The following is a 19,606-nucleotide window of genomic DNA, read 5'->3' as shown; positions in this document are numbered from 1 at the left end:
AGTTACAGAAAGATCTTGACAGACTTGAACATTGGGCGCTATCTAACAAAATGAAATTCAACAGTGAAAAAAGTAAGGTTCTACATTTAGGCCAAGAAAACAAAATGCACCAGTACCGTATATGTGGTACCTTGCTCAATAGTAGTACCTGTGAGAGGGATCTTGGAGTCCTAGTGGATTACCATTTAGATATGAGCCAGCAGTGTGCAGCAGCTGTTAAAAAAGCCAACACAGTTCTGGGCTGCATAAACAGAGGGATAGAATCAAGATCACATGAAGTGTTAGTGCCACTTTATAATGCCTTGGTAAGGCCACACTTGGAATATTGCATCCAGTTTTGGTCGCCACGATGTAAAAAAGATGTTGAGACTCTAGAAAGAGTGCAGAGAAGAGCAACAAAGATGATTAGGGGACTGGAGGATAAAACATATGAAGAACGGTTGCAGGAACTGGGTATGTCTAGTTTAACAAAAAGAAGGACTAGGGGAGACATGATAGCTGTGTTCCAATATCTTAGGGGCTGCCACAAAGAAGAGGGAGTCGGGCTGTTCTCCAAAGCACCTGAGGGTAGAACAAGAAGCAATGGGTGGAAACTGATCAAGGAAAGAAGCAACTTAGAACTGAGGAGAAATTTCCTGACAGTTAGAACAATTAATAAGTGGAATGACTTGCCTGCAGAAGTTGTGAATGCTCCAACACTGGAAATTTTTAAGAAAATGTTGGATAACCATCTGACTGAGATGGTATAGGGTTTCCTGCCTGGGCAGGGGGTTGGACTAGAAGGCCTCCAAGGTCCCTTCCAACTCTGATGTTATGTTATGTTATATGTTAAACAGCTGATCGTTGGGAGGCCGATCCAACTGACAATCAGCAGCTTGTGCTAATCAGGCTGTGCTGAAGCTAAAACTGAAATGGGCTGTTTGCTGTTTGCTGCAAGGAGGCAAATAGCTGGGAGGCAGAGGCCATAGGGTGGGGGATGGTGGGTGGGTGGGGCTACATTCGGTGTATAAGACGCACCCAAATTTTCCCCCTCTTTTAGGGGGAAAAAAATGTGTCTTATACTCTGAAAAATATGGTAGGCTAAAGCAACCGTGCTCTGCTACGTTTTGAGTGCAAGAAATCCCAATTGAGCAACCACAACCACAACTGAGCCCCAAATTTCTGTTGCTAAGTGAAACAGTTGTTAAGTGAGCTTTGCCCCATTTTATGACCTTTCTTGCCACGTTTGTTAAGTGAATCGCTGCAATTATAAAATTAGTAACGTGCTTGTTGAGTGAATCTGGGGTCCACCAATTCTGCTTGTCAGAAGGTCACAAAAGGGGACCACAAGACTCTAGGACACTGCAACCATCATAAATAGAAACCTGTTGCCAAGTGTCTGAATTTTGATCACATGACCATGGGAATTCTGCAAAAGCCATAAGTGTGAAAAACGGTCATAAGCCACTTTTTTGAGTTGCATTGTAACTGAGTGGTCATTAAATGAATGGCTGTAAGTCAAGGACTACCTGTAATATGGAACGTTATCGCACTAAAGCTAGAGCAGCTGTTGTTCTGCAAATGCACACAGGTAAAAGAACACCATATCCAAGCCCTATTCAATGCAGGGATTCAAATGGAAGCAGCCAAGATAGATGGCTACTGACTTTCAGTCTCCGCTTAGCATAGGCATTATCAAGTCAAGGATAAAGCTGTTTAGACAGAGTAGAGTAGAATAGATTAGCGTAGACTAGAGTAGAGTAGAGTAGAATAGAATGCAGAAAAAAATAGAATAGAATAGAATAGAATAGAATAGAATAGAATAGAATAGAATAGAACAGAATGCAGAAAAAATATAGAATAGAATGCAGAAAAATACAGAATAGAATAGAATAGAATAGAATAGAATAGAATAGAATAGAATTGAATTGAATTGAATTCAGAAAAAATACAGAGTAAGATAGGATAGAATGCAGAAAAAATACAGGACAGGACAGGACAGGACAGGATAGGATAGGATAGGATAGGATAGGATAGGATAGGATTTATTTATTTATTTATTTTGTCACACAGTATATATAAGCATACAGTAAGCATGAAGTTACTATACAATATATAAGCATATATATAAGTATGAGTATGTAATAACTGTATTAATTGGATATAACGAAAGGAAACAATAGGACAGGAACGGTAGGCACTTTTGTGCTCTTATGCACATCCCTTACAGACCTCTTAGAAATGGGGTGAGGTCAATTGTAGTTAGTTTTTGGTTGAAACTTTGGGGATTTTGGGAAGAGACCACAGAGTCAGGTAGTTTATTCCAAGCATTAACAACTCGGTTACTGAAGTCATATTTTCTGCAATCAAGATTGGAGCGGTTAACATTAAGCTTAAATCTATTGTGTGCTCATGTATTGTTGCAATTGAAGCTGAAGTAGTCTTCAACAGGAAGGACATTGCAATAGATGATTTTATGAGTTAAACTCAGATCATTTCGAAGGCGGCATAGTTCTAAATTTTCTAAGCCTAGGATTCCAAGTCTGGTGGCATAAGGTATTTTGTTGTATTCAGAGGAGTGGAGAACTCTTCTTGTAAAATATTACAAGAACAGGATAATAAAGAATAGGATAATATACAAGGATAAGATAGGATAGGATAGGATAGGATAGGATAGGATAGGATAGGATAGGATAGGATAGGATAGGATAGGACAGGACAGGACAGGACAGGACAGGACAGGACAGAATTCTTTATTGGCCAATTGTGATTGGACACACGAGGAATTTGTCTTTGGTGCATATGCTCTCAGTGTACATAAAAACTACATTCATCAAGAATCATAAGATGCAGCACTTTATGATAGTCATAGGATACTAAATAAGCAATCAAATCATACTAGGAAACTAAATAAAAAATATAAATCATAAAGATACAAGCAACAAGGTTATAGTCGTAAGTAGAAAAAGAGATAGGTAATAGGAAGGATGAGAAGAATAGTAACACAGTCTTAATAAATAGCTTGACAGTGTTGTGGGAATTAGCAGGGTGATGGCTTGCGGCAAAAAAAAATTGGCTCTACCGCTGGATTATTCCTACCGCTAGGATGTTTTCTAACAATCAGGTAGAAACTGCCTTTCTATAATTGAAACTGGTGTTTTCCACTTAGGGATAAGAAAGAAAAAACAACAACAGCTCTTCCATGTGGCACCATTTCAGATACTTGAAAAATGCTTTCATCTTCTCCCACAATCATTCTTCCTGAAGGCTAAACCTACTCAGCTCCTTCAACTTCTCTTCACAGAAATAACAAAATAACAGAGTTGGGAGGGACCGTGGAGGTCTTCTAGTCCAACCCCCTGCTCAACCTGGAGACCCTATACCAGGGGTGTCAAACCCGATTTCATTGAGGGCTGCATCAGGGTTCTGTTTGACCTTGAGGGGCCGGGATGGGCCTGGCCAGCTCAACACCCACTTGTGTTGGTGTCGCCTGTGGAGGCACTGCGGGCAGGTCTATTGCTGTTTCCAGGGTGGCCCTTGGACCAGATCTAAGCACCCGCTGGCCAGATCTGGCCCCTAGGCCTTGAGTTTGACACTCCTGGTTTATACCATTCCAGACAAATGGTTGTTCAATCTCTTCTTAAAAACCTCCAGTGATGGTACACCCACAACTTGTTCTCACTGTCAGGAAATGTCTCCTTATATCTAGGTTGTTTCTCTCCTGGATTAGTTTCTATCCATTGTTTCTTGTCCTGCCCTCAAGTGCTTTGGAGAATACTTGACTCCCTCTTCTTTGTGGCAGCCCCTCACATATTGGAACGTTTCTATCATGTCACCCCAGTCCTTTTTTTTATTAAACTTGTTGTGTTGTTAGTTGTTAAGGCGTGTCCGACCCATCACTACCCATGGACAATGTTTCTCCAGACCTTCCTGTCCTCTACCATTCTCTGGAGTCCATTTAAGCTCATGTCTACTGCTTCAGTGACTCCATCCAGCCACCTCGTTCTCTGTCGTCCCCTTCTTCTTTTGCCCTCAATTGTTCCCAGCATTAGGCTCTTCTCCAGTGAGTCCTTCCTTCTTATTAGGTGGTCAAAGTATTTGAGTTTCATTTTCAGGATCTGGCCTTCTAAAGAGCAGTCAGGGTTGATCTCCTCTAGGACTGACTTGTTTGTTCGCCTTGCAGTCCAAGGGACTTGCAGGAGTCTTCTCCAGCACCATTTATTAAACTAGGCTTACTCAATTCCTGCAACAGGGATGAGTTTCTAACTCTCTGGTCACCACTTTGGTCCTTCTCTGAAACAGTTCCAATTTCTCTGAATCTTTTTTAAGCCACGGAGCCCAGAACTGGAGACAGTATGGGATTTAACCAGTGGTGGGATTCAGCCAGTTCTCACCTATTTGGGAGAACCGGTTGTTAACTTTCTAAGAAGTTTGGAGAACCAGTTGTTGGAAGAAATCTTATTTTGTTTTTTCCCACTTTACAGGGCTAATCCTGTAAGGCAGGCAGGAAGGAAACATTCTGATGTTGTTTCTAGCCTAATCTTTATTGCCCTGCTTACAGAAACTGCCTCTCTGGTTAACCCTTATTACATTGTAACAGCTAAGGCGAAGCGCCCATCGATGTAAGTGATGTTGAGTTGGCCACGCCCACATGGTCACATGACTACCGAGCCACACTTACCCAGCTGGTCATTAGGGCAGAGAACTGGTTGTTAAATTATTTGACTCCCATCACTGGATTTAACCAAACCATAGTTCTTATCAGATGCCATTTCCACATGCTTGACAGTCCTAGAAACCACACATCTCACTGCTAATTTCATATCAGGAATGCTCTGCCTTAGCGAACTATTATAGATTTTCAATTCCTGCATGCAGGTAGTTGTTGACTTACAACTGTAATTAACCCCAACATTTCTGTTGCTAAGCGAGACAGTTGTTAAATGAATTTTGCTGTATTTACAACCTTTCTGGCCATCGTTGTTAAGGGAATCATTGCAGTTCTTAATGTTCTGACCCAGCTCCCCAAACATGACAAGCCTTCTGAAGTGAACTCAAAGATTCCTTTATTAGGAGCGTCAGCAGCCCTGGCGAAAAGTTTCTTTCTCGCCACAGGCTAACGAGTCCATCCGGCAGGGAGATGAATAGTTGTCTGCCACATCTATTCATCTCCGCCCTGCCTTTTATCTCCAGGTGGGGTTTCGCTAGCAGAGGTGGCTCTTCAGTCCCAAGGATCGGCCCATAGATTTCCACTGCTCTCCTCTCCTCTGCCTTCTGAGCATCTGCACGTCAGGCACCAGACCCAGCTGTTCCTCCTCTTCCTCATCAGTCACCTCCAGACCTGGGGGCTGTTGACTCTCCATCTGAGGGTTGACAGATGGTCCAGGCTCTGCCTCTGTCTTTCTCTCTGCCAGTTCCATTCCCACTCCCATCCGCCTCGGAGCTCCCAGGTTGCCTTGATGCTGACCCTGACTCCCACGCATCCTCCTCCTCTTCCTCCTCCTCCTCTGATTCAGCTGCTGGAGGGGCCGATGGCCGACAGGCCACAATAGTTAAGTTAGTAACACACTTGTTAAGGGAACCTGGCTTCCCCTTTATTTTTGCTTCTCAGAAGGTCACAAAAGGGGAATCACGGTCATAAATACGAATTCAGTTGCCAAGCGCCTGAATTTTGATCACATGACCACAGAGATACTGCAGCGGTCGTAAGTATGAAAAATAGTCCTAGGTCACTTTTTTTCAACTTTGAACAGTCACTAAACGAATGATTGTAAATCTGAGACTACATATATATCATGCAAAATTCTTCCTTTCCTTAGAGTTTCATAATTACGTTTGACATTATTTTGTTGCAAGAAACGTAGCTTCCAACAGCTCGGCTATTAAATGGATATATAGCTTACTCTCTAAATGCTATAGCAGGGGAAGATAGAGGCAGACCTAAAGGTGGCATGGGTAGATTGTTAATTAGCAGCCTGAATATAATAACCCCAAAATATCCACCATTTAAAGCAGTGGTTCTCAACCTGTGGGTCGCGACCCCATTGGGGGTCGAATGATGATTTGCCAGGGGTCGCCTAAGACCATCGGAAATATGGGAAGTATACTTGCGAGTCGAAGAATCGCGCTCCAATGGTTGACTCCACAAGCCAGCTGCAGGCTCTTCAAATCGCTAGCCGAATTCGGCTTCAGGCACGATGAATTAAAATAGAGAGAAATCTGCTCTGATGTCTCCCTCTCAAGCCAGCTGCAATCACTCCCAATCGCTAGCCTAATCTGGCTTCAGGCACGATAATAGGGGAGGAGTCTCCGCTTTAATGCCTCCGTTCTCAAGGCAATCGCAAGCAGTTCAGATCGCTAGCCAATACGGCTTCAGGGGCAATAAATTCAAAAAAACAATTTGCCGCTTTTTTTCCCCTTCTGCGGCTGCTGAGGCGCGCTGAGATCGCTGCCTAAAAAAAAAATAATTTTACGGTTGGGGTCGCCACATCATGGGGAATTGTATTAAAGGGGTCGCAGCACTATAAAGGTTGAGAACCACTGATTTAAAGACTATGCCGCGTCAGTAAAGATTCAGTCAGGACCCTGTAGTCTAATAATAGTCAATGTATATTTTCCACCTTTGAGGAGAAAATGTCAGCTCAGGAGTTTGTGGAACAATTTTTAATGTTGCTTGAATACAGGGAGTCCCTGACTTACAACAGTTTGCTTAACTGGCCACTTAAAGCTACGATAGCCCTGAAAAAACACAATTTATCACCAATTTTCACAAAACTGTTGCAGCTTCCCTGCGGTCACGTGCTCAAAATTCATTTGGCAACTGACTCATATTTATGACGGTTGCAGTGTCCCGCGTTCACCTTCTGTGACTTTCTGACAAGCAAAGTCAATGGGGAAGCCAGATTCACTTAACAACCGGGTTACTAGCTCAACAGCTGCAGTGATTCACTTAACAAGTGTGGCAAGAAAGGTTGTAAAATGGGGCAAAACTCACTGAACAAATGTCTCACTTAGAAAGAGAAATTTTGGGCTCAGTTGGGGTTGTAAGTTGAGGACTACACGTAATTTACTTACTGCATATCCATATGTATATTATATATATCCATATGTATATAAGATGTTAAATAAAAGCAATCAACATAAATGATAAAATACAAACTTCAAAGTTATAGTCATAGGATGCTAAAGAAATAGGTAATAGGAAAGATGAGAAGGATAATAATAAATTACAGATAGATAGATAGATGATAGATGAGATAGATAGATGATAGAGATAGATAGATAGATAGATAGATAGATAGATAGATAGATAGATAGATAGATAGATAGATAGATAGATAGATAGATAGATGATAGATAGATGATAGAGAGAGAGAGAGAGAGAGATAGAGAGATAGATAGATAGATAGATAGATAGATAGATAGATAGATAGATAGATAGATAGATATAGATGATAGATAGATAGATAGATAGATAGATAGATAGATAGATAGATAGATAGATAGAGGAGAGATAGATGATAGATAGATAGATGATTGATTGATTGATAGATAGATAGATAGATAGATAGATAGATAGATAGATAGATAGATAGATAGATAGATAGATAGGTAGGTAGATAGATGTGTGTGTATGTGTATGTGTATGTAAGCCAAATTCCTCTCTCTCCCCCCCACCTCATGCCTGTACATACTTGCCATGAAGAGAAGAAGGACCCTGGGTTCAATAGGTTTGGTTGACTGGGATGTCTGCTTCCCATGTACTCATCTGTACAGATGTCGCAGCTTTCAGCATCTCTCCAATCCCAGTAAGGTATGGTGAAATCTTCATTCCCAGTAATCTTCTGGATCTCACGTTCCCACAGAAGCAAAAACAGCCGGTGCCAAGGAAGGAAACCCGGAGCTTCGTGTGCAAAGTCAATATCCCTCCAGATGTTGGCGCCTCCGAGGAGCGTGTCTCGAGACGCATAATAGTGCATCCAGACAAAAAGGTCATAGACGCTGATGTCTCGGAACATTGGTGTGGTGCCGTTGTTCATTTGGGCATATGTGCCAGTGGCAATGACGAAATCCCGGCTGGTGGTATATTTCGCCAAATTGAGATAGGCAAGGAACTGGTAGTTCTCTCCGGCATTGAGCTTGAAGATGTCTTTCCTGACCTGCAGTTTTCTTTCCGTGCAGTTGGGTCCTCCAAAGCTGAATCTGCAATCGCCACAGTTGTATCCCATAAAGTTGCTTGAGCACCTGCAAGTCCTATTGTAAAACACCGCTGGCCAGTCCTCTCGGTCATCCACCCCAGTGAACGGGAACTGAGGACCAAGAGGAGCAACCGAAAGAAGACTCCCTCTACAAGAACCCCTGCCTGAAAGCTCTCCACAAGGAGTACCATCTCCGGGCCACGTTGGACAACACTCCTTCCTCAGCAAGTTGTCCGAGTTAGCACACGCCCGAGGGAACTGGCTGGACCCAAGGGGCAGCATCCCCAAAATTATGCTTATAGAAAAAAGTGACATTGCCTTTTAGACACACAAAAATCTAAGCGTCCTGGCTGGTCATTCACTTAACTCCCGGCAAGCAAAGATTTTATCCGTCTCACTGGCTAAGAAATTCTTCTTGCATATTTCTTCCTGCTACTTCATTCACTTCCCCCTCTTGACCCATGCACGCACACTTCGGTAATCTGATTATCACATGCTCTGGGCTCCATCCAAGAAACATTCACTTACTTTCTACTCCGGTTATACATAGACTTTTTTTTTTTGAACCTCATCTTCTGCCTAGCACATGACTTCTGACAGGCTGGATTGTAGTGCTTTCTCACACCAAGCTACTCGGATCACCAGGTTCCTGGGCAGATGGATGAGGAGGAACAATGGACTGATAGTGGATGGGGTGTGTTGTGGTCCGCCAGCAGCCTGTGGAGCTAGCAGCGAAGTAGACAGTGAGGAGGCTGGGGAGGAAAATGGGCCAGTCCTGGAATCTGGGGAAGGCCCGGATGAGGGCTCTGTTTCAGAGGCATAGATGGGGCCAGGGCCATCTGGGAGTGATGCACGGACTCTAGAGCCCCCAGAGGAACACAGCAGAGAGGCAGAGGAACAGGAGGAGCCTGTTCCTAGTGCACACATGCACAGAGCTGCCAGAAGACAAGAGCAGCTAAAGCAAACGGGACAACTCAGGAGTAAGGCCAGTAAGGAGATGATTGGCCCCTGCCATAAGGCTTAAAAGAGAAACAAAGGCACTTGGGTCTTTTGCAGGAAAGCAACGTTGCTAACTCTGTTTCCAGTCAACATCCCTTGTTTGTTTCTGGACTTTGTGGGGCTTTGCCAAGTAAGGCCTTTGGCAAGGTGTCAAAGAAGATAAAGATTGGTGATTATCCCAAAGGACTTCTTCCAAAGGACTTGTTTTGCAACTAATTGGGACTCAGCTGGGAATGAACGTAATTCTCAGCTGTTACAATAAAATAGGGTTTTTTTGGGACTAATTGTTTATTGTAATGACTCAGTAAGCCTAGGTCACAACAGGGTGGTATGGAAATACTTAACTTTGCAAGTCAAGTCAAGTCTTGAGCAAAAGGTAAAGATAAAGGTTTCCCTATCAGTCATGTCTGACTCTAGGGCAGGGGTATCAAACTCAAGGCCCAGGGGCCAGGGCCGGCCTGTGTGGTACTTAGATCTAGCTCATGGGGAGAAACAGCGAAGAACTGATCCACGGTGCCTCTGCGCGGCCCTCCCAAGCTCCATTTTTGGCCACGATGGCCTCCTGCAGCCATCAGCCAGCAAAAATGGAGCTCAGGGAGGCCATGTGCAGCCTTCCTGGGCTAGGTTTTCACTGGCAGAGGGCTGCAGGAGGCCATCATTGCTGAAAATGGAGCCCTTTCACTGGCAGAGGGCTACAGGAGGCCATCATGGCTGAAAATGGAGCCTCAATGACTGATGGCGAGCTGGCCACGACCAACCTGGCCATGCCCACCCCTGGCCTTCTGTGGTCAAACACGACCTTGATGTGGCCCTCAAAGAAATTGAGTTTGACATCCCTGCTCTAGGGCACAATGCTCATCTCCATTTCTTGGCCAAAGAAGCCAGCGTTGTCCAAAGACAATTTCCATGGTCATGTGACCAGCATGACTCTACTCCAAGATGCATGGAACTCAGTTACCTTCCCACCAAAATGGTACCTATTTATCTACTCACTGTCAAGCTTCAAAAGGCGCTTTTGCGATTGCAACTATTATCGCTTCTCAGCTTGCCAAAGGACTATGGCGGGAGGGAAAGGGGGAGATGGAATGTAGGTTCCGGACATCAAGAAAACAGCTGCGCTTCGGCAGGTGTTTACTAGCGCCTAAAGTCTTTCCCATAACAATACCATGAGACCAGGGGTGGTACTGACTTACGTTCACTACCAGTTCGCGCAATGTGAGTGCGCGTGCTTGCTTCACTCATATGCACCACCTTCCACACATGCACAGGGCCTTAAGTGCATGTGCAGAGTGACAAAAATATGATGTGATGATGTCTAGGCAGGTGGGCAGAGCCTCCCGCAGCCACTGCTACCAGATTGCCCGAACCGGATAGAACTGGCTGAACACTACCACTGCATGAGACTCAATTGAACAATGTGACCTGGTCTAATAGGAAAAGGGAGAATCTAAAACTTTTAAGTACATAGGTTTGTGCAGGAATTAGCTAGATCTGGTTTTGCCCATATTAAAAGTAATTGTGTTCTCTTCGCTGACGATGTCAAAATATTTAACACTACCAGCAATACAGCTACCCTTCAAAAAGACCTTGACTTTGTGTCAGAATGGTCAAAAACTTGCCAACTCCAAATCTCAACCAGCAAATGCTCTGTCTTACACATTGGAAGAAAGAATCTAAATACTAAATACAAACTCGATGGACATTACCTTACAGATGATCCCCACCCTGTTAAAGACCTTGGAGTTTTCATATCCAATGATCTAAGTGCCAAAGCCCACTGCAATTACATCGCAAAAAAGGCTTTAAAAGTTGTAAATCTAACCTTAGGTAGCTTCTTCTCCAGAAACACTACATTGCTAACTAGAGCTTATAAAACATTCCAATCCTTGAATACAGCTCGCCTGTCTGGAACCCACACCACATTTCTGACATCAATACAATTGAACGTGTCCAGAAATATTTTACAAGAAGAGTTCTCCACTCCTCTGAATACAACAAAATACCTTATGCCACCAGACTTGAAATCTTGAATTTAGAAAACTTAGAACTCCGCCGCCTTCGACAAGACCTGTGTTTAACTCATAGAATCATCTATTGCAATGTCCTTCCTGTTGAAGACTACTTCAGCTTCAATTGCAACAATACTCAAGCACACAATAGATTTAAACTTAACGTTAACCGCTCCAGTCTTGATTGCAGAAAATATGACTTCTGTAACAGAGTTATTAGTGCTTGGAACACACTACCTGACTCTGTGGTCTCTTCTCAAAATCCCCAAAGCTTTAACCAAAAACTCTCTACTATTGACCTCACCCCATTCCTAAGAGGTCTATAAGGGGCGTGAAAAGAGCACAAACATGCCTACCGTTCCTGTCCTATATTTTCCTTTCATTATACCCAATTAATATAGTTATTTTCATGCTTATGCTCATATATACTGTTGTGACAAATAAAAATAAATAAATAAATCTTTGCCGAAGTGATGTATTCAATAAAGTTTTGCACCAAGAGATTGGATTGTCTCAGCCATGGTTGGGTTCATCGATCAGAACTTTGCATTTGCATGCTTTTGAACTGCTAGGTGGGCAGGAACTGGGGTGAGTAACAGGAGCTGACCCCATTGTGTGGAGCTTGGGTCTTGAACCCCAGCTGTCAGCTCTCCAGCCCCGGTCTCTCTCAGTCTTTAACTGCTGGGGCCATCACGCAAAATCTTGAGCAAAATCTTAGAAATCAAAAAAGAAATTTGACTTAAAGTCATTTCAATTTCCTTTCAAAGAAAGAGAGGGTCCTATTGCATATTTCTAGGCAGAAAGAAATTTGTACAAAACCTTCCTGGACATACAAAGGCCAAATTGCAGTAAAGGCAGTCATGCTGGTTCTTTGCATTTCCATTTAACAGAATAACAGAATTGGAAGGGACCTTGGAGGTCTTCTAGTCCAACCCCCTGCTCAAGCAGTAAACTCAATACCATTTCAGACAAATGGCTTTCCAAATTCTCCTTAAAAAACTTCCAGTGTTGGAGGATTCACGACTTCTGGAGGCAAGTCGTTCCACTGATTAATTGTTCTCACTGTCAGGCAATTTCTCTTTATTTCTAGATTGGTATAAGTCAGGGATCTGCAAACTTGGCTCTTTTAAGACTTGTGGACTTTAACTCCCAGAGTTCCTCAGCCAGCTTTGCTGTCTGAGGAACTCTGAAAGTTGAAGTCCACAAGTCTTAAAAGAGCCAAGTTTGCAGACCCCTGGTATAAGTGATCATAAGTGAAGTTTCAATGACACTGTGCCCAACAATGATTAAAAAGGTAAACTTGCAATGTGAGAAATCTGCAGGGTGGATGAAGCTCAACTTCTCCTCTCAGAGGAGTGACTAACCCAGGGTCCTTGTGGGTGGGAGCAGTGGTGAAATTCAATTTTTTTTTTACTACCAGTTCTGTGGGCGTGCCTTGGTGTGCGTGGTGTGTCTTGGTGGGCATGGCAGGGGAAAGATACTGCAAAATCTCCATTCCTTAACCCACTCCTGGGGGAACGATATTGCAAAATCTCCATTCCCTCCCCACTCCTGGGGAACGGATATTGCAAAATCTCCATTCCCACCCCGCTCCAGGGGAAGGATACTGCAAAATCCCCATTCCCTCCCCTCTCCTAGGGAAAAGATATTGCAAAATCTCCATTCCCACCCCACTCCTGGGGAAAAGATATTGTGAGATCCCCATTCCCTTCCCACTCCTGGGGGAAGGATACTGCAAAGTGTCCATTCCCACCCCACTCCAGGGGAAGGATACTGCAAAATCCTCATTCCCTCCCCACTCCTGGGGAAAAGATATTGCAAAATCTCCATTCCCACCCCACTCCTGGGGAATGGATATTGCAAAATCTCCATTCCCTCCCCACTTCTGGGGAACGGATATTGCAAAATCTCCATTCCCACCTCACTCCAGGGGAAGGATACTGCAAAATCCCCATTCCCTCCCTACTCCTGGGGAATGGATATTGCAAAATCTCCATTCCCACCCCACTCCTGGGGAAAAGATATTGCAAAATCCCCATTCCCTTCCCACTCCTGGGGGAAGGATACTGCAAAATGTCTATTACCACCCCACTCCAGGGGAAGGATACTGCAAAATCCCCATTCCCACCCCACTCCTGGGGGAAGGCTATTGCAAAATCTCCATTCCCACTCCACTCTGGGGCCAGCCAGAGGTGGCATTTGCCGGTTCTCCGAACTAATCAAAATTTCCGCTACCGGTTCTCCAGAACCTGTCAGAACCAGCTGAATTTCAGCCCTGGGTAGGAGCATCACAACCACATCATGACAGCTCCAACTGTTTTTAATGTCCATTGGGATGCTCTGTGGCTATACGAAAGGCCATTGTGGTGGCTCAGCACTGCAGTCCCAGCTTTGGCAAAAAAGCAGGAAGCTTTAATGTGATGTATTCTCGAAAACTAACAGCAACACAAATATGCCTTGGCAACCTCATTTTTCTTCCGTGTCACCATGACATTGCTTTGGTCTCATCCTGAGCCTTCGTTTCACAGGTATAAAATAGTCTTTTCCCTTTTAGCCCAAGGGGAACACATGAATGCATTCGTCTTTCCAACTTTTGAGAGATATGTAGATGGCTTGTTGGTTTGGTTTATATATATAAATCAATGGTCAGAATAAATATTATCCATCCATCCACCCATCTGTAGCTTCCAAGTAAAGATAGTCCTTGACTTAAGACTGATCATTTCACGATCATTCAGAGCTATAGCAGAACAGAAAGGAAAGAAGGGAGGGAGGGAGGAAAGGAAAGGAAAGGAAAGGAAAGGAAAGGAAAGGAAAGGAAAGGAAAGGAAAGGAAAGGAAAGGAAAAGAAAGAAGGAAGGAGAGGGAAGGCAGGGAGAAAAGAAGGGAGGGAGGAGAGGGAGGAGAGAGAGGGATGAAGGAAGGAAGGAAGGAAGGAAGGAAGGGAGGGAGGGAGCACAAATATCAGTAAATGAACAAAGAAATTATAGAAGTTCTAGGGCCAGTGCTTAGTATATCATTGGTGAAAAAAATAACCATAAAAACAAAATACATTGTGATTCACTGTGACAAAAAAGAATTTGAGGTCACATTCCACTCAGGTTACAGTTAGTCCTTGACTTACAACCATTCATTTAGTGACCCTTCAAAGTTAAAACAGCCCTGAAAGAAAGGGGCTTAGGCAGTAGTGGGATTCAAGTAATTTAACAACTGGTTCTCTGCCCTAATGATTTCTTCCAACAACCAGTTCATCAAACTGCTCAGAAAGTTAACAACCGGTTCTCCCGAAGTGGTGCGAACTGGCTGAATCCCACCACTGGAGTTAAGATTGTTTTTCACACTTATGATTATTCCGGCATTCCCCCTGGCCAGGTGATCAAAATTCAGAAAGCTCGGCAACTGCCTCATATTTATGACGGCTTATGTAGCGTCCCTGGGTCACGTGATCAACTTTTGTTGATCTTCTGGCAAGCAAAGTCGATGGGGAAGCCAGATGTACTCTACAACCGTGTTGCTAATTTAGCAACAGCATTGATTCACTTAACAACGGTGGCAAGAAAAGTCACAAAATGGGGCAAAAACAAAAATCACTTAACAGCTGCCACACTTAGTAACAGAAATTTTGGGCCGCATCGTGGTCGTAAATCGAGGACTGTAGTGCTCTAACTGAAGGGTTAATCCAGTTTAGATCGTGTTTAAAGATAAAGAGCTCTAAGGAAGGAGAGAAGAATAGGACTGATTATCCACGGAGGGAGAGGGCATCTCCTCCTGATGCTATAAACACCGCCAATCTTGTGCCAATCTTGTGCTGCGTGTGTTTGTCATATGCTTATGAGAAGTAGCAACTGCAAATAGAAAAGCTTTCATTATTTGGGTGTTCTGCTCTGCAATAAAAAAAAAAAAGATTTCAGCGTATTCCTTGGCCTGATCCCAGTTTCCTCTACTATTGAAACAGATGAACCACACTGCTAATTGAACTACTTATTTCTAAATTTGCAACCCTCGTTGTAAAACATGCAAGTGTCACACAAACTCTGTGTTCTCTCTCTCTCTCTCTCTCTCTCTCTCTCTTGCACACACACACACACACATACTATTTCTCCTCTCTCTCTCTCTCTCTCTCTCTCTCTCTCTCTCTCTATATATATATATATATATATATATATATATATATATATATATATATATATATATATATATATATATATATATATATATATATATATATATATATATATATATATATATATATGTCTTTGGTTGTTCGGGTTTTCTCCCGTGTAAAATTGGAAGTGTCTTGGCGACGTTTCAACGAAGTCTCATTCGTCATCTTCAGGCTTCAGCTTCGTGCTTCTGGGAGCAATGTGTGATCGCAGCTGTTTCTTCCTTTTAACTGCTAGTGGGGGTTTGAACTGATTGGGTGGGAGCTTGGCTGTGCTCTGATTGGATGGGGGTTTTTTTGTGCTCTGATTGGCTGGGGGTGTGTCCTGTTTGGGTGGGGGCTTGGTTGTGCTCAGTTTAGTCTGTGTTGCAGGGGGATTTGAGCTGGTGAGCTGCATAGCTGTTGTTTGGCTTTGTGGTCGTGCTACATCTTCATAGTGGGTGTCAGTCTGCTGCATGTATGGATTGGAGGGGTTTGAAATGGCTAATGTTGCAGCTGCAGTCTGGCTTCTGGTCCTTGGTCGTGCTTCATGATCAGTGTGGGTTTGGGTCTGCTTTCTGGGTGGATGTGCGGTGGTGATATCCTGTGTGGACCTCGTGAGTGTGGGTCTGGTGTCATTCCTCGTGTTAGGGACTCGTTTGTCAATAAGGGCGGGTTTCCAAATGGCTGGTAGGTGGGAGGTGTCATCTCGTTTGTTCATGCTGTGTGGGCGTTTTTCTATCTCAATGGCTTCTCTGATTATTCTGTTGTTAAAGTGTTCAGTTTTGGCGATAGTTCTGGTCTTTTTAAAGTCAATATCATGTCCTGTGACTTTAAAGTGTTGGACCAGGGAAGAAGTTGGTTCCTCTTTTTTGACTGAGTTCTTGTGTTCTTCAATGCATGCACTTATTCTTCTGTTGGTTTGTCCAATGTATGTGGTGGGGCAGGCGGTGCATGGGATTTCATATACTCCTTGATTTTCTAACTCAATTTTGTCTTTGGGGTTTCTTAGGATGGTGGATATTTTTCTGTTTGTGCAGAATGCTGTCTTGATGTTGTGTTTGTGGAGGATCTTGCTGATTCTGTCTGTGGTGCCTTTTATATATGGGAGGAGGGCTGTGCCGTTTTCTTGTTCTCTGTCTTGGATTTTAGTGGGGGGTTCTTTTTGGATTAGCTTGGTAATCTTATTTCTTTGGAATCCATATATATCCATATATATATAAATATATATCTTACGCTATTTCTCTATATCTCGCTGTATCTAGCTCTAGCTCTTACACACACTATTTCTCTCCCTCTCCTCCTCTCTCTCTCTCTCTCACACACACACACACCAGTTCCTCCACCAGTTAATAAAATCAAATCCCACACCAAAGGTTTCAGAGCCCCGGTGTAACAGGAAAGTCCTTGAGCATCCCTTTAGAAAGCCAGCATATTCCTGGGAAAATGCCTCTTGGCAGGGATCAGGAGTCCATCATATGATCTTGCTAAGAAGCATGAGAAGCTTTAATCTCTTCGCTTCAGGAAACACGGATTATCACAAGGCCTCTGCTGCCTTGGCTTGAATGAATTTCTCCCCCCCCTCCCCAATTTTAAGGTTAATTCAAACGTCTGACAGGCATCCTGGTCTTATCCCATCCTGTGGCATGTTGAATTTAACAATTCAGCACTTTCCAGCAGAAAGTTTCACGGTTGTCTCATTTGAAATATAAGAAGTTCTGGAGAGGTTTGTCCATGGAGATTCTCAGCCATCCAGCTCACGGTTGTCCCAAAGGTGCTTTTTCCAAGAGGCAACTGGACTTTCTGGTTTTTCTTCGAAGACGTTTCACTCCTCATCCAAGAAACTTCTTCAGCTCTGTCTGGATCTTTCCATTCACCTCTATCTTGTCAGAGCTGAAGAAGCTTCTTGGATGAGAAGTGAAACGTCTTCGAAGAAAAACCAGAAAGTCCAGTTGCCTCTTGGAAAACCACCTTGGGACATTCTGGAGACATTCTTATTTGGGATATAAAATTTAAATCCCACACCAAAGGTTTCAGAGCCCCGGTGTAACAGGAAAGTCCTTGAGCATCCCTTTAGAAAGCCAGCACATTCCTGGGAAAATGCCTCTTGGCAGGGATCAGGAGTCCATCATATGATCTTGCTAAGAAGCATGAGAAGCTTTAATCTCTTCGCTTCAGGAAACACGGATTATCACAAGGCCTCTGCTGCCTTGGCTTGAATGAATTTCTCCCCCCCCTCCCCAATTTTAAGGTTAATTCAAACGTCTGACAGGCATCCTGGTCTTATCCCATCCTGTGGCATGTTGAATTTAACAATTCAGCACTTTCCAGCAGAAAGTTTCACGGTTGTCTCATTTGAAATATAAGAAGTTCTGGAGAGGTTTGTCCATGGAGATTCTCAGCCATCCAGCTCACGGTTGTCCCAAAGGTGCTTTTTCCAAGAGGCAACTGGACTTTCTGGTTTTTCTTTGAAGATGTTTCACTCCTCATCCAAGAAGCTTCTTCAGCTCTGTCTGGATCTTTCCATTCACCTCTATCCTGTCAGAGCTGAAGAAGCTTCTTGGATGAGAAGTGAAACGTCTTCGAAGAAAAACCAGAAAGTCCAGTTGCCTCTTGGAAAACCACCTTGGGACATTCTGGAGACATTCTTATTTGGGGATATGTGTACCCCATCAGTAATGGTGTAGGAGAAGAAGACTCCTACAAAGATGAGAGGGTCAAACTATTTTCCAATGCACCTGAAGGCAGGCCAAGAAACAATGGATGGAAGCTAACCAAGGAGAGAAGCAAACTAGAACTAAGGAGAACTGATAACCTGAAAATGCTCAACACTGGAAATCTTTAAGAAAATGTTGGATAGCCATTTGTCTGAAATGGTGTAGAGTTTCCTGCCTGGGCAGGGGAGTTGGACTAGAAGACCTCCAAGGTCCCTTCCAACTCTGTTATTATGTTAAGACTGAGAAATTTCCTATGGTGAGAACAATCAACCAATGGAATGGCCTCCGTTCAGAAGTTGGGGGTGCTCCACCATTAGAGTCTTCCAAAAAGACACTGGACAATTATTTATCTGAAATGGTATAAGATCTCCTGCTCGAGCATGTTGTGACCTAGGCCCAAATAGTTATTACCAGACGCAATCACTCCTAAGCAAACATATTTTATTAGAACAGCTGAGAATTACTTCATTCTCAGCTTAGCCCAAATTAATTCCAAAACAGTTCTTCAGAAAAAGTCCTTCGGCCTTATCACAAACCTCTGTCTTCTTTGGCATCCTGCCAAAGGCTTTTTTTTTGGCAAAGCCTTACGAAGTTCATAAACAAGAGACATCAACTAGAAACAAATGTAGCAACGTTGCTTTTCTACAAAGAGCCCAAGAGCCATTGCTGCTCTTTTAAGCCTTATGGGAGGGGCCGATCATCACAGGCTTAGTGTGAACCCAATGAAAATGTACAGTAGTGTGATAATAACAGAATAACATAGTTGGAAAGGACTTTGGAGATCCTGAAGTTGTTTTTTTTTATTTATTTATTTGAATTTATATCCCGCCCTTCTCCGAAGACTCAGGGCGTCTTACATTGTGTAAGGCAATAGTCTCATCCTATTTGTATATTTATATACAAAGTCAACTTATTGCCCCGCCAACAATCTGGGTCCTCATTTTACCTACCTTATAAAGGATGGAAGGCTGAGTCAACCTTGGGCCTGGTGGGACTCGAGCCTGCAGTAATTGTAATTGCAGGCAGCTGTGTGTTAATAACAGGCTGCATTAGCAGCCTGAGCCACTTCCCAGCCCTTCCCAGGTGTTTTCTTTTTTTTCCAAAAGACAACTAGACTTTATTTCTTCCTTGAAGACATTTTGCTTCTCATCCAATAAGCTTCTTCAGTTCACACTTCAGTTCTGAACTGAAGAAGCTTTTTGGATGATGATAGAACTGGCTGAATAGCACCACTGGATTACAGGGTTCTAAAAAGTGAGATTTTTTTTTTAAATAACTAAATCTATATCAAACATTTAGTCAAAACCACTGTGCTGGTAAGGCCCCACTGTCCCTGATATCCCATCTTAACTCAGTTTCAATCCAGGTTTATGGCGACTTGAACATTAGGCGAGGTTATCAATTCAACCCTGAATTGAGGAAAAACTAAATAAAATAAAATCCGGAAAATGAAGACAGATGTTGGGAATCAAGCCTGAGAAGAAAAATAAGGTTAATTTCCCTTTCCTAGCAGGTTTAGCCTCAAAATTAATAGACTGGAATCTCCAGGGATCTGGAGAAGAA

General features: G+C 43.2%; 1 protein-coding gene across 2 annotated transcripts in view; it reads right to left on the bottom strand.

Annotated features, from left to right (window-relative positions):
- Positions 1-8,722, bottom strand: part of TYR (tyrosinase) — a 99,675-nt gene extending 90,953 nt beyond the window's left edge. Inside the window, exon 1 of one of the 2 annotated variants that reach the window (XM_058186087.1) lies at positions 7,674-8,722. In XM_058186087.1, the coding sequence (XP_058042070.1) occupies positions 7,674-8,492 (819 nt within the window). In that variant the 5' untranslated portion in view covers positions 8,493-8,722. The remainder of the gene's footprint in view (positions 1-7,673) is intronic. The other variant, XM_058186086.1, reaches the window with a different exon arrangement.
- Between the last annotated feature and the right edge of the window lie 10,884 nt (positions 8,723-19,606).

This window comes from Ahaetulla prasina, chromosome 5 (genome assembly GCF_028640845.1).
Source record: "Ahaetulla prasina isolate Xishuangbanna chromosome 5, ASM2864084v1, whole genome shotgun sequence".
In the NCBI taxonomy this organism is placed as follows: domain Eukaryota; kingdom Metazoa; phylum Chordata; class Lepidosauria; order Squamata; family Colubridae; genus Ahaetulla; species Ahaetulla prasina.
Note: the sequence above shows the minus strand (reverse complement) of the source record. Positions and strands in the feature narration are given on the sequence as shown.